The 26,530-nt window shown below is 45.0% G+C and overlaps 1 protein-coding gene across 1 annotated transcript in view; it reads right to left on the reverse strand.

Moving 5' to 3' along the window:
* Nucleotides 1-8,587: 8,587 nt before the first annotated feature.
* The window catches only part of LOC134541916 (exocyst complex component 2), a 29,567-nt gene continuing 11,624 nt past the window's right edge, over nt 8,588-26,530 (reverse strand). Inside the window, exons 9-18 of the mRNA XM_063385658.1 lie at nt 26,358-26,494; nt 24,783-25,000; nt 20,688-20,935; nt 19,774-19,888; nt 14,724-14,879; nt 13,199-13,318; nt 11,359-11,679; nt 10,737-10,921; nt 10,043-10,102; nt 8,588-9,384 (exon numbers count right to left, since the gene is read on the reverse strand). Of these exons, the coding sequence (XP_063241728.1) occupies nt 9,303-9,384; nt 10,043-10,102; nt 10,737-10,921; nt 11,359-11,679; nt 13,199-13,318; nt 14,724-14,879; nt 19,774-19,888; nt 20,688-20,935; nt 24,783-25,000; nt 26,358-26,494 (1,642 nt within the window). The 3' untranslated portion in view covers nt 8,588-9,302. The remainder of the gene's footprint in view (nt 9,385-10,042; nt 10,103-10,736; nt 10,922-11,358; nt 11,680-13,198; nt 13,319-14,723; nt 14,880-19,773; nt 19,889-20,687; nt 20,936-24,782; nt 25,001-26,357; nt 26,495-26,530) is intronic.

The following is a 26,530-nucleotide window of genomic DNA, read 5'->3' on the forward strand; positions in this document are numbered from 1 at the left end:
TCCCTTGTACCCCGCAGCCCCCATGCTCGCACGAGCAACTTGACGCGCACAATGGGGGAGGGGGGGACACAATCTGAATGCAGAACAGATAAAAACCGCTATAAACAGCCTCGTGATGTCCCGTCCCCAAATGTCACGAGGAAGAAACAACTCTCTCTCTCCCGTCCCCTTTTTGTGCTTTTTTCCCGGACTCATTTCTGAATCTCCTCCACGGACAATTCTGGATTTTAAACGAATATTCAAAACAAAACAATGCCACTCTTTAGCTTCCCCGAGGCGGACATGATGCGAAGACGAATATTATTTTGTACGATTACAACTGTTATATGGGCATACATATTCCACACGCAAAAAAAAAAAAATATTGTGAGGTGTATTTTTTTTTCTTTCATCTAGTTCTCTCATCCAGAAAACGGCGTTTGTGTAAATTGAACGAAATAAACAATAGTGCTCTTAACTTTTGTATAGCGGAAGAGAAGATTTATATATATATATTTATTTAGCGTTGGACAATGAGCAATGAGGCCGGTGTCTTGGCAGCGCCTGCTACGCTCCAGTGACTTGTGCACTGACCACAACAGTTATTTCATTCACGGACGTATTCTTTTGTTATTTTCCTGGGCGGTTCAAAGCTCGACTGTTTCAGTACTCGCCCAGGTCCCAGCGGTGCAAGCGACACGCAGTTGTTCAGCCACGACACAACTCGCGCCGGCTGCCCGGGAGATGGCTCATGCATACTCGCATTTACTTCCAGCTGCGCGCGAGAAGAGGATTAATAATTTTTTTCTGGTATGATGTGTGCCTATTACATTGATCAATTTACTCTTGGCTAGCTAATCAAGGACTGTTGTATTCATATGGACGCTTTCTCACTCATCTTTAAAAAAAAGCTTTAATTTTTTACGATTTCTTTCAAAAATATATTTGCCAGAAGCTTCCATCTCAGACGGTGCAGATAAATATATCACTATGTATGTAGCCTGCATGTGTTTACTCGAACAGTTCGCTCAGGGTGGTTTTAGTTACGAAGTCGCCCGCGAGAGGCCCGGTTGGCGCTGGGAACGGCGGTCACCTGAAGTGTGACGTCATAAAGGCGCTGGCGGTCCCGTGGCAGGGCTTCGACTCTCGACGGCTTCACCTGTTCCTGAAACCAGAGCGGCAGCCGCTTCAGAGCAGATGTGAATATGTTGTGTATATTCATAAACTCAGTAAGTTTACATAGGTCTACGCAATTCTATCAATTAATGCAATGATATTAATGCACCGCCACCCAAAATATGACAGGTCGCAACTTTGCAGTGTGCGAAAGTTTATGTCATATATATATATATAATGAGAAACTGGGCAAAATTATAAATAAAATTATATTTGCGTTATTGAATTCACGGTGTGTATATTACCTGCCTAAATGACACTTCCAAACACCAACGAATCTCAGTATGTATAAAATATTGCAGCGGTTAAAATATAGTATGATTGTACGACAGAAATAAACTTTGGTAAATTTATTGAAAAAAAAAATTTTTTTTTCTTCTTGAATGTCATAACTTTTTAAAGAAATATTGAATTTTTTTAAACGATAATCATAATTTCCTTATTTTGCCATATTTTTCCAGCCACGTAGTAGCTACAATATTCCAAGAGTTCAGTGATTCGATTCGGCTGCGCGCGGGAAAGTTTAGTGGAGTCAGAAGCAACGCTGACATTTAAACAATCACTCGTGCCTTTTGTGTGGTAAGTATAAGTACTTTTTTTTTAACAAGAGCTTAATTTTTAAAAAAAAAAACAATCCCCTTAAATGTTATTATAAGTGGGAAACTCAGTCGTGATAATCCACTTGGAAAGAAAAAAAAAACATTTAACAGGAGGAGAACAAAATAATTACGCCCAACTCGGAACACAGAATTTTTAATTAGTGCTCGGTTTTTTCAAAAACGCACTCCAGGCATTAACTTCTGAATTCACCACAAACACACACAGTGATGATGGAACTTAAGAAGATACGTTTGATGTGTACAAAATACTTTATGGCAAAGGATTTGTTTCACTGGAACAAAAAAAAATTCCTTCCGAAAGAAGAAACATTTCCTGAACGTGCGGGTAAAATAAAACGCACCAAAGCCACAATATAAAAGTTAAAGGTGCAATTTCCATGTTCAGTGAATACGAGAACATTATTTTTCTTAAAACAAATATATTTCCATTGAAATTTTTTTTAATTTCTGGACGTCTCAAACAACGCAGACATGTCCAGCAGGCTATTCCTTACGAAAAAAATAACACATTACCATGTTTACGACTTTTAAATTCAAGTACCTAGTTAGTAAAGGAGTCATGCGCCCTTAAATATAAGATTCTATAAACTTTTTTTTTAGTATAGGAAACTTCTTTGCTAAACAACAAATTTGCAAATAATGTAGGTTATAACTGACTTTACACCTGTGGGAATATAGCTGACGGTATCATTTCCTTTCAATAATAGAAATATTGTTGATCACGTGTATTTTTAAAGTACAGAAGTGTAAACATTTTAGAGAACAAAACTCTTCTTAACTACTACATAAAAGTTAAAAAAAATTAAATTTATCACATTTTCAGAACACTTCCGGATAAGCCTTTTTTCGCATGTTGCGAACAGTCATGCAAACGTTCACTTGCATTAGCTTGTCAATTAGATAACACGCACATCAAATATGCTACGACGGTATTGCATTCGGGGGGTAGACATGTAATGCGATTACAAAGTGAACATAGAACGTTACCGTCTTATATTTCTTTGTAAAAAATCACTACTACATCTATGCAATTCTTTCACCATCTACATGAACCATTGGTAAGTTTTTTTAGTGCTGAGCTGCGCAGTCACCGCGCCATCGACTGACGTACGTTATTTGAATGATTCTTGCAACGGGGAAGATTTAAACTATTTGTTTGGACACACATATTCGCGGTTTCGATGACCTTCAGGATAGACTACACAGTATTCTGTATACTGGGGGGGAAAAACGCCAGTTCATTGGCTGCTGACTTGCGAGTTGTCTCAACTGGCTTGTCTGGGTTTCGATACTTCTTTGGTTGACGGCTTCTCATTGGCCCAGAGTCGTCCAGACGAACAGCCAGCCAATAGGCAACAGCAGCTTCGAGGTACATGCAGCTTAATTATAGCCAATCGCCGCACGAACACGCGATTTTTTTTCAGGTCTCTAGTCGTAGAGAAACTACAGGAATGGATACAGAGACATTTCTGTCCATTCCCGTGGTTTCTCCATGACATGCAATGAAGACCAGCAGTGGCGTATGTTCGGACAGATCGCTTGAAATGAAGTGAGTGAGTATGCGCGAGGCATCGTTCGTGCGCTGTGTCGGCCGGCAGATACAGCTGGCAAGTGCGCTGTGGCGCCGTCATGCTTCACGAGTATCGAGGGGAGTGATCTAGTAAGACGCGCAGTCTCGGTCTGCAAGCAGTATATCGCGAACCAAATACATTAATGTTGAATATTTGGACAATAATGTGGATATAACGTGTATTCACATCAGCCAGACGTGCTTGTTTTGGACATACCTTCCCACCGGGGCCCTGACTACTACCGCGCCTGGGTGTAGCGCCACCCTCGCACACGTGTGTAGTGCGCGTTGCCTGCTTGCCAGGCGAGTCTAATTTAGCCTCCGTCACTTGTGTACGTGGTGGCAAGACTACCATCTTTGTTGATTTCTAAGTACCTGTTAAATAATTCCACATAACTCGATTAAGACAATGAGTTGTAAAATTGCATGGCAAAAATATGTGACCGACCCCCCCCCCCCCATATTACCAACCACTTTTCCACTAGTTTAATATCTCCGTTATTAACAACATTATTCACATTATTTGTTGCTTTGCTGAAGTAAAGCTTTTATTATTTTTAAGTAGGTTTGTTTTGGTGTTATTTTCTAGTAATGAATCACCTGTTGGGAGTTGTGTTGTTCGGGAACAGCCTGAATGTATTTTCGTTTTGTAAGATTACCAATAGATGACACTATGGCAATTTTATAATTGCGGGGTTACAAAGTCACTCAAGTGTTCGAGAAAGGCTCAGTCTCCCACACAGTTGGTTATTTAATTTTGTCATTGCTGTTATTCGAGAGATTTCTGTATAACTCTACAGCTATAGCTCTATTGCACTTGTTGGATTAACAGTTTCCTCACGTTATTTACAAAAAGTTATTTTCGAGATGTAAAATTTCACTCAAGTGATTATAGTTAAATATGAATTGTTGCGCGGAATTTTACCGTTATTAGATATTACCTAGTAAGTATCTATTGACATAACTTGAGACTAAACAAAATGCGCTATCGAGAAAAAGTTATAGTTAAGTTATAGTCAAGACGAAAAAAAAAATTAAATAATGAACACCGCGTGCGAGACAGAACCGTTGAGACATTAGTTGCCAAAACATTGCCGCGCTATTTTCAAATAAAACGCACTTGTTTTATTTATACAATTTACTATGAACGTGATGATTCGGATGACCTGAGGTGTGGCATTTGTTACCGCATCATGCCAAAACTACATAAACAATGATATTTTGCAAACGGATGGTCCCTAAAATATTGCACCAGGGCTGTGTGACGCTGCAATGCAGTTCCCCTCAGCACTTGGAGCGTCTTGTGGCCACGGCATCGCGCTAGTATGCACATGGCGTCTGGGCGACGGCTGGGCTGGCCAACCAGAGGCGATGTCAGGTCTGAAGCACCGGGAAGAACTGGTGGCTGCTGATACAGGACCATCGACTGCGCGGGAGCTGCAGGGGTTGTGTGTGGCGAGAGGAAGACGGGAAACGATAGGAGGGGCTGGAAAGCCAAAGAAGGAAAAAAAAAAAAAGAACAAAGAAGGGAATTTTGTGTACAGCGGAAAGTGAGATGGGTCGTCAGGCGGCGAGTCAGCGTTTGAAGTGCCACCTCCCCCCCCCCCCTCTCCATGTGGTGGTTCACCATTGTAACCTCCTTGGCGGCAAACAAGGACTTCAAACGCGCGCGACGGACTGGGGCAGGGCGGGGGCGGAGAGGGCACACGCGCGCCACGAGTCATTCAAAGGAGCGCCGCTGCGGCCGCGCATCCTTCCCCCTCCCTCAGCAACCCGGGGGTCGCTTTCATGTCGGCAATTGCTCTCGACTCCCAGGCTGGCAGTAGGGAGGGAGGGGGGCACGAGAACCGAGGGAGGGGAGGAAAAAAGCTCCTTTGTCAAGGGTTAAGTCCATATTAGCGGCTCATCAAAAGGTTTCTACGGCAACACGCGAGTCCTCTGTCGTGTGAGTTACTGGCGCAGTGGAGGGGGTGGGGGTACCGACCCTCCTCCAATCCCCGGCTCTTTACCGAATTCATTAGCGGAAACAACTTGAGAGAGGTGCGCGAGCGAGTGGTCCCCCCCCCCCCCGCGGAACACGCCGCGGCCAAACTTCTGTCCGGCCGGCCAGAGCCAGAGCCAGAGCCAGAGCCAGAGCCAGAGCCAGAGCCAGAGCCAGAGGCCTGCCGCTGCCGAGTCGCAGGGGCGCATTTACTTTCCCTTTTCATAGCATGACCTCCTCCTCCTCCCACCGGCTGTGCTCACCCGCCAACCAGGGCTCGGCATCCACGAGTTGCAGACATCTGGCGTGCGCGGCTTTCAGGTCATACCAGACATTCAGTGATTTTCTTTTATGATTTTCTTTGGAAAATCACCATGTCAAAGATGATTAAATTGGTACTTATGTATGTATGTATGTATGTATGTATGTATGTATGTATGTATCTATCTATCTATGTATCTTCACACACACACACACTCACTCACACATAGATTAAAAATTATAAAATGACTTTAATGCAAATCCTTAAAGATTTTTAAAATAAACTCTAATACAATTTATATTTTAAAATAAAATAAATATATCATGTTTTAACTTGTGTAAGTGCAAAACATTGTTTCAAAAACCAGTTTTGTGCAACTATATGGCTGACAAAATCTCATTAATGTCCTAATTATTGTCAATCCTGCTGTGGGTTGGTGGATGTTTTAACCACATGCTGTGCATGATGCACCTGTATGTTGTTGAGACTGACTGTTGGGACATTGTTAATAAATGCTGCTCAGTAGGCAAACAAAACTACCACTTTACTCTGCACTGACAGCTGATTTCCAAAGGAACTGCTCACACGTGTGTACCACAAATTGACTTTTTTTTCTATCCAAAAATACAATTGATTTTTATCATTAAAAACCATGTAAATTACTCTCGGTTACATAATTTTGCACATTAAAAAATAGTAACACCCATGTTTTATTGAAGAAGAATTATTTTACTCTCCCAACTAATTTTCAAAGATTGCAAATTCCAAATCAAGCAAACACTGATCCAAAAACATGGTGTTCATCTCAGGAAAACTTATTTTTAATGAGTCCTCACACCACAGTTTTACTTCAAGTTCAGAATTACTCAGTACGTCTGTGTGAGAAGTTGACAGTGGAGTCACATTATGGTGGGCCTGTCTCGACCATCTTTATTTTCATTTAACACGTTTTACCCTAATCACTACAGGCATACATTTCTTGATCTACCGAAGCTTCCCACATGCAAGATGACGGAATATAAGGCATGAGACCACTTGATCTTGGGCATGGAAGTATCACAAACTTGCTTATCCACATGTAACCAAACATTTTTCTGTGGCATTTTACTAGAAAATTATTTGAATGAAAACACAGTTCCTAACTTTCATTTTAACTTACTCTCAGATAAGAATCTAGACTAAATATTCATGATGGGAGGAGAAGGAGAATATAACATGCAGAAAGAGAAGAGTTGGAACTTTTTGACAGCAGTTATGTTAAGTGGCTGAACAAGGTGTTGGTGAACACTCCGCCTCCCAGACTATAATCCCTAGAAATAACAAATATTAGGTGATACATCAAAACAAAATCTACCTCAGTCTACTTCTAACCTGTGATGCCAAATTAATTATTGTTTAAATATTGTTTTATTTGACTATTTTTTTTTGTGTTGCTACTGTGTGTAAATTAAAAAAAAAAAAAAAATAGTATCTTAAAAATCAGTTAAACTAAAGTTTTGATGATTAATTTTCAATAGAACATAAAATCATCATAGTAGTTTTTTTTAAAGGGGCTATTATTTTCCAAAATTACAGACTCTTCTTTAACTAGGAGTTCTCCATTCCACACCACCCAAACCCCAAAACTATAAGCTGTGTCAGCCACTGGAGACCCATGAACAAGGACGTGGCAAGGGAGACATTGTCACACGCATGAAGTGCCGCATCACGTCTCCACACCTCGCCTGAATGTCAGCTTGATGCCTGCTACGGTCACCTCCGTAGGTAGGCAGCATTGGCATAGCTGTGTTCATAAAGTTGGGGGGGGACAAATAATGATTTTGATGTCATGTAAACCCATTTCCCTCTTACCGGGGGTCCTCCACTGGAAAATGTTGATTTTAAAACTGCAAAATAGCGCTTTTTAAGCAGTTTTTGTATCTAACCATTGGATACATCGATGTTAAAATTATTATTGTTTCCTTAAGATAAAATTTGAGAGTGAAGAAATTACAAATAAAGTTGGGCAGAATAATATTATAAAATAAAAATATCACATTCTAGAAATTTGGGGGGACAGTCCCCTCCACCCAAAAAGTTCAGGGGGACACGTCCCCCCTGTCCCCCCCCCCCCCGGTTCCTACGCCCCTGGTAGGGAGGCCGGAAGGGGGAGGTACTTGCTACGGAACTTCACCGGCACTCACCAGGTGGCCATGGGAAACTATCCAAGGACCAAAGAGGTTACTAAATACCATTCGGAAACACTACCATGTAACCAAAACTCATGTGTACAGAAATTTCTGCTGGTGCTCTACTAATATAAATTAGAAATTAAGTACAAATTTTTTTTTGAAAACAATACCAATGTAATATTTTGCAATTATCAAATCAAATATAAGAAATCCTTCCATCTCTTTGCAAGCAAAGAATTTTTTATCACTACCATGTTTAAAAAAAATTAATAACAGGTAGGTAAGTAGAAATGAATTTTAGAGAAGACAAAAGTACAAGTACTTGCCTTTTGTAATTTAATATTGTAAATATAATAGGAAGGCGATGGCTCGAGAAAAGAAGTGAAGAGGAGCTTAGAGACCTGTACTTTTCTTTTTATTACCAATTCAAGGCGGAGGTAAGGAAGATGAGAAGGGAACTTTGCGAGTGTGTCAAGGCTTTGAAAACATCAAAGGCTAAGGTTACATCAATAAGCCTTTCATCCCAGGCTCTCTTTTGTGCAGCGTGAGTAAGAAACAAAGGCGGAGAGGGGGCGAGAGCAGTCAAAGAGATCTTACTGGCACTGGAAGAAAGTATGGGGGGAAGGGGGAGGGATGGGAGAAGGGTGAAGGTTTGATCTTCGTGCCTCCGTGTTTTGACCTGCCTGTGCTCAAAGACAAGTTTCCTTATATATATAAAAATGAAATGCTGTAAGTAAGAATGTTAATTTTTTTTTGTTCTACAATGCTGGTATTTGTGAAGCAATAAAGTTTGCTGCAGCAATGCATTGAAGACAAACTTCTCGCAAGTGTGTGACTACAGGACTTTCTTGCACCTTGAAGCTTTTATTCCATAACTGTATACAGGTAAATTAATTTCAAAAATTTAATATACTGCAAACTTTTGAGTATGAGGAAAAAAATTCATAATTTATTTTACATACACTGAATTAAAAAATAACATAATAGAAAACATAACCAATTCTATAGCATAAATACAAGAGAAAATATATTTTATCAGAAACCAGAAGTTTACAATTACACATTTTATTAACTGTACACATATTAGTATATATTACTTTACAGATATTTACATAAAAAAAAAATTACATAGAATTTTTCAAGAATATAGAATATTACATGATGTATTTGAATGGAATGAACAATATTGGTGTCATTTAAGACACAACTAACATGCACATTATGTATTATGAAACACATTTTAAAACATGTTCAATAAACAAAAGTCTATAAAGTATAAATACATTCATACCAATATAATCTATCATATTTAGAATTCTCAACACTTTTAGTTCCCTATCTGCCTCCTTATACATAAATCAAGTGAATACGAGAAGAAATAGACAGTTTGACCTCGCGCAGGTGAGATCTTATCGGGAAACTGTCGGGGGACTGAGAGAACTGGGATGGAACATCGCGGTGCACACACTCAGGAGTCTGCAGCGAGCGGTCCGGGCCCCACCGGGGACTCCAGCGCTCCGGCCGGGGCGACACGGGGCTGCCCTCAGGGGCCCTGGGCGTCCCCGAAGCACAGCAGCTGCAGCCGCATGCGCGCCCGGAACCGGGCCAGCAGCTGCGACACCAGCCTGGCCGCGGACAGACAGCCTGTCACCGTCTCCCGACACTCGTACAACTGAACCAACACCTTGTGTTCGGGTGACATCAGTTCACGTCATGAGATGAACATGGTATACAAAGTTTCCACGATCAATTATTGAACGTAAATCTTCATTTATGCAAAGCCACTTTACTTAAATGTTGGGAACAGAGTATAGTGACAGCCCAGTCTTACACATAACAAACAACTCATAAAATACTTCTTAAAGGCCATACTTTTTATTCAAACACTAAATATTTGTGTTAAAATGAATAAAAATACAAAAATGTAATTGACATTTGTATATTGTGCATTATTTTTTTATGTACAGATGCTAACAGGCTACACTCGCTGCATAACCAGTTTTGGTCTGAAATAATGCAAGATTAAAATTAAATTATTGCTTGTATGCATTTATTTAATTTCTCATTTTATTATTGTATTTTTGAATAATATGACTAGTCCAATATCTTTGTGCAAATCTGTACAAACATAAAAAATATCTAATGCAATTAACTAAACTAACACACAATGGTCCTGGGTAAACCTTGACCCTTATTGCCTTCCTACGGACATGAATACAGGAAGAAATTCATTCTATTTTTACTTTGTCTCATCAAAAATAAGTAAATATACTAGACACTTACTCTTCATCAGCAGGGTTGTTGAGGGGTGGTATGGCTTCAAGGGCTTCCGTGAAGAAAGTTCTGCAAACAAAACAGGTGACTAGTGGTAAGCTGTCCTTAAAAATTATTATTTTTTCAAACCATACTTAATATGCTGTTCACTCAAAAATTGTTTGTGTTGCATCCAGGAATAAAAGGAAAATCCCATACTTTGGACTTACTTGCTTTGTTTCAATTCCACCTCCTTAAAAGAACAAGCACACAGTAATTCAGTCAAACTCAGTTTTGATGTACAGAGGTTTAACTGCATTTTACGTGCGACTGCTAAAGCAAAAAGTACAACTTTCACAGAACTTTTTTGAACCCAACTACAGTGAGAGGTCCTTCATACGGCATCCTACGGTTCCGCACCGATCGAGCTTCTCGCATTCAGATTCCGGCCGACGACCTTGGCCACCCGGCCGCATTACTGCGCTGCCTGGGGTTTTGAGTTTCTACAGAGTTCATCGCGACAACTAATTCTTATTTTAGTGCAGTGTTTCCTGTTTTATAGTCAGTTATATTTCGAACTTCACACTTTCACACTGTGTATTGTTCCTGTTAAAACCACATTGAGAATCAATATTCCGGACCGTGGTCCGGAACACCCTTCACTGTATAATCCCAGAGATCACAGCTAAGGAGGGTGTTGGTAATAGTAATGTGTGTCACTCACTGGGCGGCGGGCGTGGTGTAGAGGCGCGCCGTCTCCTGCACCGCCCGGACGTCAGCCCGGGCCTGCTGGCTGCCCTGCAGGCTGAACCTGGTGACGCAGGACATGAGCCGGGACAGCTCCTCCGCCACACTCTCCACGATCTGCCCCAGCACCCGGGGCACCAGACTGGGGTTCACCCGGTGCACCTGCGCACACCGTGCCGTCCCATCTCGCTGCATCTTCGCTTAACATTTCATTGACAGCTGGGTCATCGGAGAATATCAGAACAGGGACACTGGAGAAAGAACAACCCATGAAATCATCTCAGCAATTGCCTGGAGTGACTTAAGGAACCAGTCAGGATAGCTGAACCTGACCTCTGGGACGTGCGACCGCCACACAGGGGCGTGGGGGGGGGGGGGGGGGGGGGGAGTTAGGGGTTCAAACCCCCAAATCCACCCCCCTAGCACCAAATCTTTAATTAATTTCTTATTCATCACTCAAACAAATTTCATATTAAAAATTAATAAAATTTTTACCATTACATTATTTAAATTTAAGTACCGAAAACTGCTAAAATAGCACAATCTTACACCTTAAAATGCACATTTTCCCGGGGGAGGAGCCCCGGACGCCCCAGTACCTCGGCGTGCACCCCGACCATGTTGGTGAGGATCTCCTTGGCGTAGGGCTGGACGTCCACGGGGCGGAGCGCGGTGTCCCAGTCGAAGCGCCCCAGGTACATGGAGGGCTCGATGGTGCCCACCAGCGGGTCGCTCTTCTGCTCCAGGTACATCTCCAGGATGCTGCGGTCCAGCGAGGCGAGCGCGCTCGTCGCCGCCGCCACCGCCGCCGCCGGCGAGGGGTAGCCGTGCTGCACGAACAGCTCCGACACGCGCGGCAGCACGGCGGCGGCCGTGTAGCGGCTGTTGCTGAGCGTGGTGAGGAGGCGCTGCTCCCACACCTGCGGCACACCGCCGTGCTCTGTCACTCCGACATTGCTTGGACTCATAATGGAGTGTAATTTAGTGTACAGTGTTCGGAAACATTTGAATTTTGAACTTCCCCGCACCGCTCGCCAGCAGCGCCAAGTTTTCCAAGTTGCCTGCCTGCCGAGGCGGGCAGCCCCGCAGCTTCCGGCGACGGAGCAGCAGTTGTCGTTCAACCACCGTGGCGGTAAGTTGTGCTGTCGTGCACGCTTGCTGCACGCTTGCGAGTTGTTCGCGAGTGCATCGTCATTAATTGTGTCGTGTTATCTGGATTTTACAGTCACGTACGTCTCTAGGCAAAACAGACGTTGAGACTGTGTCAAATGATAACTTACTAAAGCATATAAATATAGAACCTACCATTTAATACACAGTAATAATCTCTCACGAAAATCCCACTTAAGAAAAATTCCTGATAAATAAGTTTAAAAAAATTGACCACTGTACATACAATTTACCCATTTGATAGGTTTTATGTATTAATATGGTTTTTCCAAGAACCTTCAGAAACTTTTTACCAGGGATTTACTGTACTATTACTTGGGTTAGTTTGGACTGTTATAAAAATGTAGGGCACTTGGATTTTAAGCGAAACTTCAGCTAAAGATAACATTTTAAGTTGTTCTTACTAAAAAGAGGTTTTCAGCAGTTTTATGGTGTAAAGTTGCAGGTTTATGATATCTTCAAAATTCCATTCATCACAAGTTGTATTCAAGCCAACTATCTGTTTGTTACATAGTTTAAAAACAAGCTAAATTAAATGCATGAAAAGAACTAAAATAAATATAAATCTTTAGACTTCACTTGTCAACCACTAAGAAATAAATTAGAAATCTGAAAAACAGGCGATAAAGATTTTTCATATAAACATTTTACAATAAAATTTAGCTCACCATATCACAAGTAATACAGGCAAGATTCATTGTGAATAGCGATAAAAGGAAAATTCAGTCAATACACTACCAAACACCGAAATGAAAGTCAATACACTACCAAACACCAAAATGAAAGTCAATACATACACTGTCAATGCCAAACATTGAATGGAAGCCAATATTGCTGCATTAACACCAAAATTTAGCAAAATTAACCTCAATTACCTTATTGTGGGTATTAAAATATACAATACATTTCATAAATCTTTAATCTAGGTTTTTATTTAAAAACCTAAAATATTATATACAAAGTAAAAACCCATTATTTAGTCTCTATCTAGGTTTTTTTTTTCTCAAATAAAGTAGATAAAACAAGTCTGTAGCTGATACCACACACACATGGGTACAGGCACATAAAGAAACATTACAAGAAAATGTTTGTCGCAATTTTTGTTTAACTTACTCTCATCAATATATAGTAGTATTATTTAATGTACACATTTGAAGTGTCTCAGTTGATCAATGTAATTGTGTTTATCATGTACTTATTATTACATGTGTTAAAACCCTGGCTCTACCCATTGATCAACTACAGAGGCACTAGAATCAGAGAACTTACTGGGCAGTGGCTCTCCTTCTCCCCAGCCCTGTAGACCGCTGGAGAACCAATCAGCTGCGAGACTGCATTCGAGTGGTCATCATGTGATGCATTATTGCTGAATGCTAACGTCTCCAGCGCCTAAGTAAATAAAACAGTATTTTTTAATGCACTAAATTTGAATTAAACATGCTAATAACCCAAAATATCATATAATATACAGAATAGAATCTTATTCTATTTTAACTGTTAAGATTAATTGAAGAGAATAACACTAACTGTACTTTGCTGTTTTTCCTGAACGATCATCGCACACAATATTGCTAAAAAAAATTTGGAAACACTTCATAGCAATGAAGCATACCTTGAGTGGTGCCATTGTTCCCGTGCCCCTGAAAGATCCAAGGTCAATGTTCTGTTGCTTATTGCTTATTGGGCATGGACACAGACTGTGGGTTAGCACTTAGCAGCAAATAATGTGCGTGTGAGGCAGTGCATATGCAATGATTACAAAAGATACGCAGTTTTACAGTTTTAAATTCAAAATCATAGCCTTCCTCCTCTGATTTTACAGTATGTAATAAGTAAGAAATTAAGTTTCAAAAGTTTTTTGTTTTCTAATATTGTATTTGCACTGATAAGGTACATAATCATGCCAAAATTCAAAAGAAGAGGGCCACTGATAAAGCAGCACAATGTGGATAAATAGATAATGATATCGTTTTACTATCAGGATTGGCCGATATTCTCAATTTTCTGGATTTCCGATGTAATCGTTTCCGATAATTAAAAATCAGTTACACATGAAATTTAATCTATTCCAGGTGTCAACCAATTTTTTTTTTATCTTTTTAAAATTCTATGGGTACATGTTCTCCAATTTTATTGTAATTTAAGTAGGCAAGTGCAAATATCAGGTTTTTTTAGTTTGAACCAAATAAGAATATGAATATGAAATTATTCTCGAATACGAACATTGAATTTGAATATTAAGAATTAGAATCCCACTCAATAATATTTTTTGCATATCATAACAAATACATTTGGAAAGAAAAAAGTAAATGTGTAGTGCAGTGGCTTCTGGGATCCTGCGGAAATTTTGTCCCTGCCTGACTAGAAAATCTTCTGTGATCCCGAAATTTTTCCAGACTTTCAAGATACCGCACATGCGCATACGTAAATGAATGTTTATTCGTTTTTACGAAATATTGCTGTTCACGAAAGTTTTGCCCTCAGCTCAGCACTACATTTAAACTTGTTGATTTTTGCATATACATAATAATCAATTGCAAAAAATTCAAAATTTATAGTTTGCATTTTTTAAATAAAGCATTTCATTAAGGCACAGACTTATTACTTACAAATATTGAATGTCCGGAGACTTGCACCGTGATTATTTATAAACAGTATTGGCCAATTAGAGACCCTCGCTCGTAGAAGTGTCGAGACGACTCACGAGTCGGCAGCCAATGAACAGGTGGCACCTGCCCGAGTGTGTGGAGTGTGGTGGAGTCTATCCCGGAGGTCTCCAGCCACGGGCACGCACCTGGCCGAAGCTGAGCAGCAGGCCCTGCACGAGGGCTGCGAGCTGGCGCTGGGCCCCGCCGTCCTCCAGCAGGGCCGCCTCCCGCTGCTCCCCCGCCAGCACCGACTCCTTCACCAGCCGCACCACCTCCCGCACCTTGGCCTCCAACTGCGACGGCTGCAACCACGCTCCGCACTGCTCCACGAGCCCTCATGCAACACTCACAGCACTGCCATGCTCTCCCCCCAGCACCGACTCCTTCACCAGCCGCACCACCTCCCGCACCTTGGCCTCCAACTGCGACGGCTGCAACCACGCTCCGCACTGCTCCACCAGCCCGCATGCAACACTCACAGCACTGCCATGCTCTCCCCCAGCACCGACTCCTTCACCAGCCGCACCACCTCCCGCACCTTGGCCTCCAACTGCGACGGCTGCAACCACGCTCCGCACTGCTCCACGAGCCCTCATGCAACACTCACAGCACTGCCATGCTCTCCCCCAGCACCGACTCCTTCACCAGCCGCACCACCTCCCGCACCTTGGCCTCCAACTGCGACGGCTGCAACCACGCTCCGCACTGCTCCACCAGCCCGCATGCAACACTCACAGCACTGCCATGCTCTCCCCCAGCACCGACTCCTTCACCAGCCGCACCACCTCCCGCACCTTGGCCTCCAACTGCGACGGCTGCAACCACGCTCCGCACTGCTCCACCAGCCCGCATGCAACACTCACAGCACTGCCATGCTCTCCCCCAGCACCGACTCCTTCACCAGCCGCACCACCTCCCGCACCTTGGCCTCCAACTGCGACGGCTGCAACCACGCTCCGCACTGCTCCACCAGCCCGCATGCAACACTCACAGCACTGCCATGCTCTCCCCCAGCACCGACTCCTTCACCAGCCGCACCACCTCCCGCACCTTGGCCTCCAACTGCGACGGCTGCAACCACGCTCCGCACTGCTCCACGAGCCCTCATGCAACACTCACAGCACTGCCATGCTCTCCCCCCAGCACCGACTCCTTCACCAGCCGCACCACCTCCCGCACCTTGGCCTCCAACTGCGACGGCTGCAACCACGCTCCGCACTGCTCCACGAGCCCTCATGCAACACTCACAGCACTGCCATGCTCTCCCCCCAGCACCGACTCCTTCACCAGCCGCACCACCTCCCGCACCTTGGCCTCCAACTGCGACGGCTGCAACCACGCTCCGCACTGCTCCACCAGCCCGCATGCAACACTCACAGCACTGCCATGCTCTCCCCCCAGCACCGACTCCTTCACCAGCCGCACCACCTCCCGCACCTTGGCCTCCAACTGCGACGGCTGCAACCACGCTCCGCACTGCTCCACGAGCCCTCATGCAACACTCACAGCACTGCCATGCTCTCCCCCCAGCACCGACTCCTTCACCAGCCGCACCACCTCCCGCACCTTGGCCTCCAACTGCGACGGCTGCAACCACGCTCCGCACTGCTCCACGAGCCCTCATGCAACACTCACAGCACTGCCATGCTCTCCCCCCAGCACCGACTCCTTCACCAGCCGCACCACCTCCCGCACCTTGGCCTCCAACTGCTACGCCTGCAACCACGCTCCGCACTGCTCCACGAGCCCTCATGCAACACTCACAGCACTGCCATGCTCTCCCCCCAGCACCGACTCCTTCACCAGCCGCACCACCTCCCGCACCTTGGCCTCCAACTGCGACGCCTGCAACCACGCTCCGCACTGCTCCACGAGCCCTCATGCAACACTCACAGCACTGCCATGCTCTCCCCCCAGCACCGACTCCTTCACCAGCCGCACCACCTCCCGCACCTTGGCCTCCAACTGCGACGCCTGCAACCACGCTCCGCACTGCTCCACGAGCCCTCATGCAACACTCACAGCACTGCCATGCTCTCCCCCCAGCACCGACTCCTTCACCAGCCGCACCACCTCCCGCACCTTGGCCTCCAACTGCGACGGCTGCAACCACGCTCCGCACTGCTCCACGAGCCCTCATGCAACACTCACAGCACTGCCATGCTCTCCCCCCAGCACCGACTCCTTCACCAGCCGCACCACCTCCCGCACCTTGGCCTCCAACTGCGACGCCTGCAACCACGCTCCGCACTGCTCCACGAGCCCTCATGCAACACTCACAGCACTGCCATGCTCTCCCCCCAGCACCGACTCCTTCACCAGCCGCACCACCTCCCGCACCTTGGCCTCCAACTGCGACGGCTGCAACCACGCTCCGCACTGCTCCACGAGCCCTCATGCAACACTCACAGCACTGCCATGCTCTCCCCCCAGCACCGACTCCTTCACCAGCCGCACCACCTCCCGCACCTTGGCCTCCAACTGCGACGGCTGCAACCACGCTCCGCACTGCTCCACGAGCCCTCATGCAACACTCACAGCACTGCCATGCTCTCCCCCCAGCACCGACTCCTTCACCAGCCGCACCACCTCCCGCACCTTGGCCTCCAACTGCGACGGCTGCAACCACGCTCCGCACTGCTCCACCAGCCCGCATGCAACACTCACAGCACTGCCATGCTCTCCCCCAGCACCGACTCCTTCACCAGCCGCACCACCTCCCGCACCTTGGCCTCCAACTGCGACGCCTGCAACCACGCTCCGCACTGCTCCACCAGCCCGCATGCAACACTCACAGCACTGCCATGCTCTCCCCCCAGCACCGACTCCTTCACCAGCCGCACCACCTCCCGCACCTTGGCCTCCAACTGCGACGGCTGCAACCACGCTCCGCACTGCTCCACGAGCCCTCATGCAACACTCACAGCACTGCCATGCTCTCCCCCCAGCACCGACTCCTTCACCAGCCGCACCACCTCCCGCACCTTGGCCTCCAACTGCGACGCCTGCAACCACGCTCCGCACTGCTCCACCAGCCCGCATGCAACACTCACAGCACTGCCATGCTCTCCCCCCAGCACCGACTCCTTCACCAGCCGCACCACCTCCCGCACCTTGGCCTCCAACTGCGACGCCTGCAACCACGCTCCGCACTGCTCCACCAGCCCGCATGCAACACTCACAGCACTGCCATGCTCTCCCCCCAGCACCGACTCCTTCACCAGCCGCACCACCTCCCGCACCTTGGCCTCCAACTGCGACGGCTGCAACCACGCTCCGCACTGCTCCACGAGCCCTCATGCAACACTCACAGCACTGCCATGCTCTCCCCCCAGCACCGACTCCTTCACCAGCCGCACCACCTCCCGCACCTTGGCCTCCAACTGCGACGCCTGCAACCACGCTCCGCACTGCTCCACCAGCCCGCATGCAACACTCACAGCACTGCCATGCTCTCCCCCAGCACCGACTCCTTCACCAGCCGCACCACCTCCCGCACCTTGGCCTCCAACTGCGACGGCTGCAACCACGCTCCGCACTGCTCCACGAGCCCTCATGCAACACTCACAGCACTGCCATGCTCTCCCCCAGCACCGACTCCTTCACCAGCCGCACCACCTCCCGCACCTTGGCCTCCAACTGCGACGGCTGCAACCACGCTCCGCACTGCTCCACGAGCCCTCATGCAACACTCACAGCACTGCCATGCTCTCCCCCCAGCACCGACTCCTTCACCAGCCGCACCACCTCCCGCACCTTGGCCTCCAACTGCGACGGCTGCAACCACGCTCCGCACTGCTCCACGAGCCCTCATGCAACACTCACAGCACTGCCATGCTCTCCCCCCAGCACCGACTCCTTCACCAGCCGCACCACCTCCCGCACCTTGGCCTCCAACTGCGACGGCTGCAACCACGCTCCGCACTGCTCCACGAGCCCTCATGCAACACTCACAGCACTGCCATGCTCTCCCCCCAGCACCGACTCCTTCACCAGCCGCACCACCTCCCGCACCTTGGCCTCCAACTGCGACGGCTGCAACCACGCTCCGCACTGCTCCACGAGCCCTCATGCAACACTCACAGCACTGCCATGCTCTCCCCCCAGCACCGACTCCTTCACCAGCCGCACCACCTCCCGCACCTTGGCCTCCAACTGCGACGGCTGCAACCACGCTCCGCACTGCTCCACGAGCCCTCATGCAACACTCACAGCACTGCCATGCTCTCCCCCAGCACCGACTCCTTCACCAGCCGCACCACCTCCCGCACCTTGGCCTCCAACTGCGACGGCTGCAACCACGCTCCGCACTGCTCCACGAGCCCTCATGCAACACTCACAGCACTGCCATGCTCTCCCCCCAGCACCGACTCCTTCACCAGCCGCACCACCTCCCGCACCTTGGCCTCCAACTGCGACGGCTGCAACCACGCTCCGCACTGCTCCACCAGCCCGCATGCAACATGCTCACCGCAATACAGCGAAGTACTTCAAACTGTACTTGACATATCGTAGGGACATAGACATGACAAGGCACTTTCAAAGCGACAAATCTCAAGAGATATATACATACTGTGTAGTGATATTTCACTGAGTTTGATTATTGCAACTTCTAATCGATGTGTTTTCTATGATTAAGTAGATGATACCTGCAGTGCATTTCCGATATCCAAATTATCACAGTACTGTGCTTTAACTGGCACAAAGCAATATCTATTTAGCAATGGAATATTAATGATGATAAATATATCCATATTTATATACACATAAATCCATTAATTTTCAATATTTCCAAAATTTGATACAGTTCATCAATATTAGTAATTAATTCAGGAAATGTCTACAAGAAACATGATTACTGTATTGGATTTTCACTATAAACAAATTTTGCACAACCTTTTTCAAGAAGTATTATATCTTTTCATATTCTTACACTGAGAAATAGCCCGAAACCAACTGCTTAGTAAACTGGGTTAACTAGTTGTGATTCCACCATTTCTTGAATCTATAACTGTTTACAACTTTATCTAAGAAAAAAAAAAACTAATGTACACCATTTAATAAAACTGAATTTCATTTGGTCCTAGTAAAATGATCAAACACAATAAAGATTCCAGGCTAAGAGACAAACTGATGCGCAAAGAATAAATTTGTTGTAATTTTGTTCTAAACATGACCAAGGGTCACAATACTTACCAGCTGTGTTATTCCACTATAATCAGCATCAAACTCAATAATCCAAGTCTCTTTCTTATGAAGTAACTTGATATATTCTGTACCCTGAATGAACTGTGTACTCATACAATGTAACCTGTAACATATCAGCACACACATTCAATAAATTCCCTACAGAAAATACAATTACAAATGACAAAAATCACAACAAATCTAAGTTTAAGAATATTTGTCTCTTGTTTGGCTCTCGATACAAATTTTCATTTGTGTTAATATTTTATTCACGTAAATTTCAATTTTATGACTAAGTACTTAAACACTAAGATTAAAGTATATACTAATGTGTCTGACACCAGTTGAGGGAAAGCACAAAAAGAATTTCAAGAACTTCAACCGACACAGATAGAAATTTTTTGGTTATGCAAGAACCTATATACATTTGGAACACTAGAGATAATGCTTCAATATTCATAAGTGATGATAGAAAGTAAATATACAGGTAATACGTATGAACATGAAGACTCCATAGCTGAAAATTGCACCAGCAAAAACAATATTAAACATGATACCCAAGATAACGTTTCCAATCTCATACAAACATAATAACAACTATAGGTGCACTTGTTTTCAACTGAGAGCATTGAGGTTACTGGTCTGTAGGAAACCATTTGGGAATGCTACTAGTCAAGTGTCGCTAAGGAATACGCACCAGCAGAGTCAGTGGTAAATGAATCACACTCGTAATTCAACACAATCTGACATCGAAAATGAATACCGTACACTGCTCAATTCATTTACAAAATTTAAACTTCGAGATCAATTAAAATGCTATATTATTTGTCAAACCATATAGTAATTTAGGACTGCCTCGTATTCATGCCAGGTTACGCAGTCGTCTGCCTATCCTGCAGTAGCCTCCGACCCAGCCCACTCGCCTGAGGTCGAAGATGAGGCAGCCCACGATGTCCAGGGCCTCGCCGGGCAGGTCCAGGCGGATGAGGCCGGCGTACGTGGAGCGCACGCAGCGCAGGCAGTGGGGCAGCCAGGGTCCCAGGGAGTCCGCCCCTGGCGCCGGCCACACCCCCAAGCCGGGCCTCAGGGGCGACATGCGGTCCAGCGTGTGGGGCAGGATCGCCGCCCGCAGCAGCCCGCAGAGCAGATCTATGGGCGTCAGCACCTTCCGCTGCACATCCACATGACCACATTACCACATTAGTGCCATCTGCAAAATATGGGTCGCCAAGCACATACAATCACGTGAACAGTTATTGATGTCATCTACAGTTGCATGCAACTAAATAGACTCATTCCTCCAGTGCGCACAAAAAGGTGCATTTTTTTAAAATGGCTTAACCGATTTTCACAAAACATTTATTTTTGAAAGCACTTTATAAATAACACCATTTCCATGAACATCTCTTCAGTACTTTATTTTATAATGCATTTTGAATAAAAATGAAAGCAAAATGAAGGATTATGAAGAAAAAAAAACTTAGTGGTTGTTGGGTGGGGTCGATCGGTCGGCTTTGAGGTGGAAGGTTAGTGGGCGCCACCACGTGGACCCGGTGAGACTCCTGACTCAGGGCGTGACGTCGCCCATGTGAGACGTGATATCCCCCCTTGAAAACATCTAGCACTAATTCCTGCCCGCTCTCAGCGTCGGGCACGCTTTTACCTACGTAGTGGGCTCTCAGGCGTCCCACACGCCGTCACACTCCACGTGGTTACACAGATTGAAAATAAAAGAATAATACGTTAATTTCGCACACCTGGTTTATTCCGCTAATTCAGCTCACACACGTACACGGTTGAAACTGTACAAAACGCCCGCATCACGAATCTGTTTAGGGGTAATGAGCCACCACGTGGTCACATATTAAATTACGTAGTACGAGGAAAAAGACCGATACTGGCCGTAAACTAATTAATGAAGCAGTCCCCCGACCGAGAGTAGCTCCGAGGACTAAAAGAAAGTGATTGAGACGAAATTAAAGTTAACAGAATTACTTGGCAGAGAAAACAAGCGGTGAGGTTCCCAGAGTGCTGAAGCATCTGCTCTCGGTCGTTGATGGCGGAAGACTGGGCTGAGATCATGGCTCGCTCAACTAACATGGTGTCCTACCGCCGAAACAATTGCCGTTAAAAGATATTTGCGAATTCGTGCCACGGGTAACTAAATTAGCATGACAAGAATGCATTAACAATTATGTGACAATTTTTGAATAAAGAGAAAAGATTGTACAAATTATAATTATTAAGATTTAAATTTAATTATTGTCTGGCTTCGGGTTTCCTCGGGAATGTCCGGAAATGCTATGATATTTTAATACATTATTTTAAAATAAAAGTACATAAAACCCTCCCGGCCGATCTGCCGTCACGTTGCACTTAGGGAATATAAAAACAAACAACACAATTACATATACTTATGTTTTTAGGGGTGCGGCGCACTGGCTCGACAGCGCCCTCTTGCCGGGCGAACACACACGCACGCACACATACGCACGGGTATGCGGGAGGTTTGAATGGAGGGTGGGTGGTGTTTGGGCGGTGGCATATCGGACTTAAAAGGGGCCGCAGGCCCGGACGATGTCAGGGTATTTAAAATTAAATAACAACAAAACATTCAAGCAAAACAAACAAAACTTTATTGATCAATACTTGGTATTACCTCCCCTTGCCTTTACAACAGTTCGCATGTGGTTCCTCATAGATAGAGGCACTGGAAAATCGTAAAAACGATATAGGCGCGAATAAAAGCGACAAAATGGTTTACCGACAAATAAACGCTACAATCCCATTTTTAGAAGTAATTATTAAAATTTCTAGTAATATTAAAACTTCCAGTAAATTTTGGGTTTACCTAATATTTTTAAATAAACCATTTCTTATTATTAACGGCCTAACCTCATATAATAAAGAACATTCTTTATTTTATGCATCTTCTTACCGTGTTTGAAGATTACCTAATAAACGGTGACGATGGCGAGCCATGTAAACAATCAACACGATCTATGAATTTTGTAAATACCACGAAACACAATTTAAATACGCATAGGCTCGCGCGGAAACTTTGTTAACGGCAAACGTAACGTACGACCCAAACAAATGCAAACGATTAACGAGAGACGTTTATTTACGTGCATGAATATTTTCACGGGAAAGAAAGTGAAAACATTGAAGCGGCCATGTTTGCAACGTGTGCGTTATTTACTGTTAAATGACAACTAAAATATAAAAATACATTAATTTAAGTTTACAACACACGCAGCTTATATTTGGCAACTACAAAAAAAAATTACGAAAATCTACTTCTGTGTTCAGTCAAATTTGTAAGCACTTTAACGGGGAAAAAAAATGGCAGTAATGTAGCTCTATGCTTTTGTCGTACATTTGTTGACCGTACCTAGTGTTTTCCTAATTTCCTAACCCGAAAAACAAACGGTAATCTGTGATACTAAAATATTGCGCTGCTATTCACAATAAAATTAAGATTATTAAAGTCGGTTTTATGTATATCGTTCACGTGCAATGCAGTTAGAACTATAAAAAATATATATATATTTTTACCATTATGGGACGGACAAAATCTGTTACCGTGCATTCACGTGCAGAGCAATACAAGTCGCACCATTTCTATGTTAATGACACTAACATACTTATGTGCAAAGCTTGCAACATCCGCATAAACTGGGAGAATCTTTTCAAAACCGTTTTGAAAATATGGAATAATCGAATACCTAATGAATAATAGAATCATGTAAGAATTTTCTAGTCTATTAAAATTAAAGCTATATAAATGCTATATGGCAAAATATAAATGCTATGAACAGCCATTATAAATGCTATTTTCCAGTGCCTCTACTCATAGACAATATTAAGGTTTTGAGAAAGTTTGGGGGGATTCTACTCCACTCCTCCTCCAGCGCATCTTGAGCTCGTTGATGTCAGATGGAGCTGGAATTCTGACTTGAACCCTCCGTTTGAGCCCGTCCCATAAATGCTCAATCTGATTCATGTCGGGACTGAGGGCTGGCCAATCCATCTCGAGACCAACTTCCTCCATGGATTGCCGTGCATTGTCATGCATCAACAAGAAGTTTTCCTCTATATATCCTGCATAGGGCACAACAAAATCCAGGAGAATTTCCTCGATGCAGTAAGATCCCCCCCCCCCTCCGGCCGCAACCAGGTATGAAAACAAGATCTGTTTTCCCCTCAAGGGAAATGCCAGCCCACATCATGCAGGAACTGCTGCCGTATGAGACTGTTTCAGCAAAGCAGCATCGTGAAAATTGCTCTCCTATCACTAACATGGAGACACATTCTGCTCTCATCAGTGAACAGGACGGACCGAAATTGCTAGATGCTCCAATTGACGTGTTCCCAAGAAAATTTGAGTTGTGTTTGGAGGTGACATGCAGTTAATTTTGGCTTCTAGCAAGTCATCTTGGAGTGAGGTTGGTTTTCTTCAAGCGTCTTCTGTCCATTGACTAACAGCTACTCCTTGAACCTGTCCCAGCTAATGTTGTACATTGACGCCAGTGAGATGACAGTTTCACAGTGAAGTTGAGATGATGAAGTGATCATCCCTCTCAAATGTGCACCAGATGGTGTGTGTACTCCGAGTGAAGGCACCAGTTTCCTGAAACCTTCTGAATACTCATGATCATGAGACAGCAGATGGGAACAAGAACAGTTGATGAGCGACTTCCCGTTTACTGCAGTCTGCTTGCAACAAAGCATCAACTTGTGAGGCTTCTTCTGGCGTAATATCCATGGTTTTGCGAAAACAATGAATGAAACTTGCAGAGATGTGTTCAGGTCAACGTCTGATAACCAACTGATGAGAAATATCGGTCAAATTGGGAAATTGCAGGGATTGTGGCACGCAACTCGTGGTTACAGACAGACACATTTTGCTACACTTACGTTCAGATCATGTTTATTTGAAAAATACTGTACAGATATTAATGAACAAGGAGTCCTTGTAAAGATAAAACATGAGGGTGTCTCGCGGAGGAGCTGACCTTGAACTGGGCCTGCTTGCTGGTGTCGACCTTGACATGCAGCTCCCCGCCGAAGTACGCCTGGCCCAGCTTCCACAGGTCCGGGAAGCGGTTCGTCACGATCTCCGACACCTCCTCCACAAACAGCACCCTCTGGGGCACCGAGTTCTGCCAGTCCTGGGCCACGCCGCCCCCCGGGGTCTTGTCCCCGAACTTGTTCGAGTGGGGCGTCGACTTGGCTGGAACAAATTACACTGAATACAGGACACACACTTGCTACCTTAGAACCATTTCTTTGTCTCTCAACGTTGTTTTCCGAGACTCATGAATTGGCTGTGTATAGTTATTTTCTTTTTTGTTTGAAGTGGAACTTTTTACAGCCAGTAAGGTAATATCAGAATCGTAGGGTAATGGAAGTAAGTAGGTAACGGAGTAAATTTAACATGTTGTTACAAGGCGAGGCCACGAGGGAGCCAACCGGCTGGCCCGTAAGCCAGCGGGTGGGGTGCAATCTATTAGCGCTACAACCCTTATAAGATTAGCAATGATGCTTCACTACACCCCTCTCTGCTTCCCCCCACCTGGCTTTCTCAATGAACTATCTGTGGCTCTGGAGGGTTCGGCAAGTTCCCAGAGCTCCGCCATGTGTAGTGTTCGGAGAGCTTCTTTAGGTGTGAGTCGACCCTGATGACGCAACACTTCAAAGGGGTGCGAGACCGTACCAGAAGGAGCTGAGGAGTATAAATACAGTGATGCCAGCCTCGGAGTGGAGTGGAGTGAAGAGTGCGAGTGGCCCCCTTGGTGAGAGAAAGCGGACGAAGAGAGATGAACTTTGTGTGCAGAGACTGGTGCATCCGGGACTATGGTGGGTGTGTAGCAGACGAGAGAGAGAGAGAGTGAGTGAGTGAGTGAGTGAGTGAGTGAGTGAGTGAGCAGTTGGACCGAGGTGCGAGTTAAGAGACGAGCCACTGTCGAGCCCAGCTCCAGTGGGGAGAGTCAACTGTGGACTAAACGAAAAGCGTAATTTATTTGTGGATAGACATTTTCAGTACTGTAATTTAATTAAAAGTGTAAATAACAATAATAAATAAAACTGTATTTAATTGATAGGCTATTCTTTTCAAACCTGTTTTCCTACACGTAACAGTATGTAACGAAAATCTCAATAGTGCCGAGTTAAATATAAAAATTTTTGATTTCAAACATCTTTAGAGCCAGTTAAAGATAGCAGCAGCAGCGCATGATTTTGTGTAAATTCCAATACTACTATGCACTTTTGTAAACACTTACATATTTTCTCATACTTTAGCATTCTTTTGCATGAGTTTCCATACTTTAACAACCCATAATTTGCAACTCTGAGGTTTAATATGGTGTTAGCATTAGAACTGTGACAAGACAATTTGAATAGACATTTCCCATAGGGTTAGATATCATATTCCTACTAAAATGTTCATTAATGAGTGAGACTGTAATCAAAAAATTTAATAATAGTGTCATTTGTAAAAATTCAGTACTGTGATTTAATCCCCCCCCCCCCCCCCCCTCAGAAAAAAAAACCCTTGCACAAGCATGGAATGATCCTAAAAGGCATACCACTATCTTCGCTGCTTGTCTTCTCAGCCGCCATGTGCTCGTCCTTGCAAGCCTTCAAGCCCTCCACGATGAAGTTGGAGTGCGTGACGATGGCGTCCCACGCTGGGTCCCCGCTCGCCTCCAGGTTCACAAGGTTCCTGCCACACAGGTCAACTGCTTCCGGTACCAAACTA

The sequence above is a fragment of the Bacillus rossius genome, assembly GCF_032445375.1.
Source record: "Bacillus rossius redtenbacheri isolate Brsri chromosome 4 unlocalized genomic scaffold, Brsri_v3 Brsri_v3_scf4_2, whole genome shotgun sequence".
Taxonomy (NCBI): Eukaryota; Metazoa; Arthropoda; class Insecta; order Phasmatodea; family Bacillidae; genus Bacillus; species Bacillus rossius.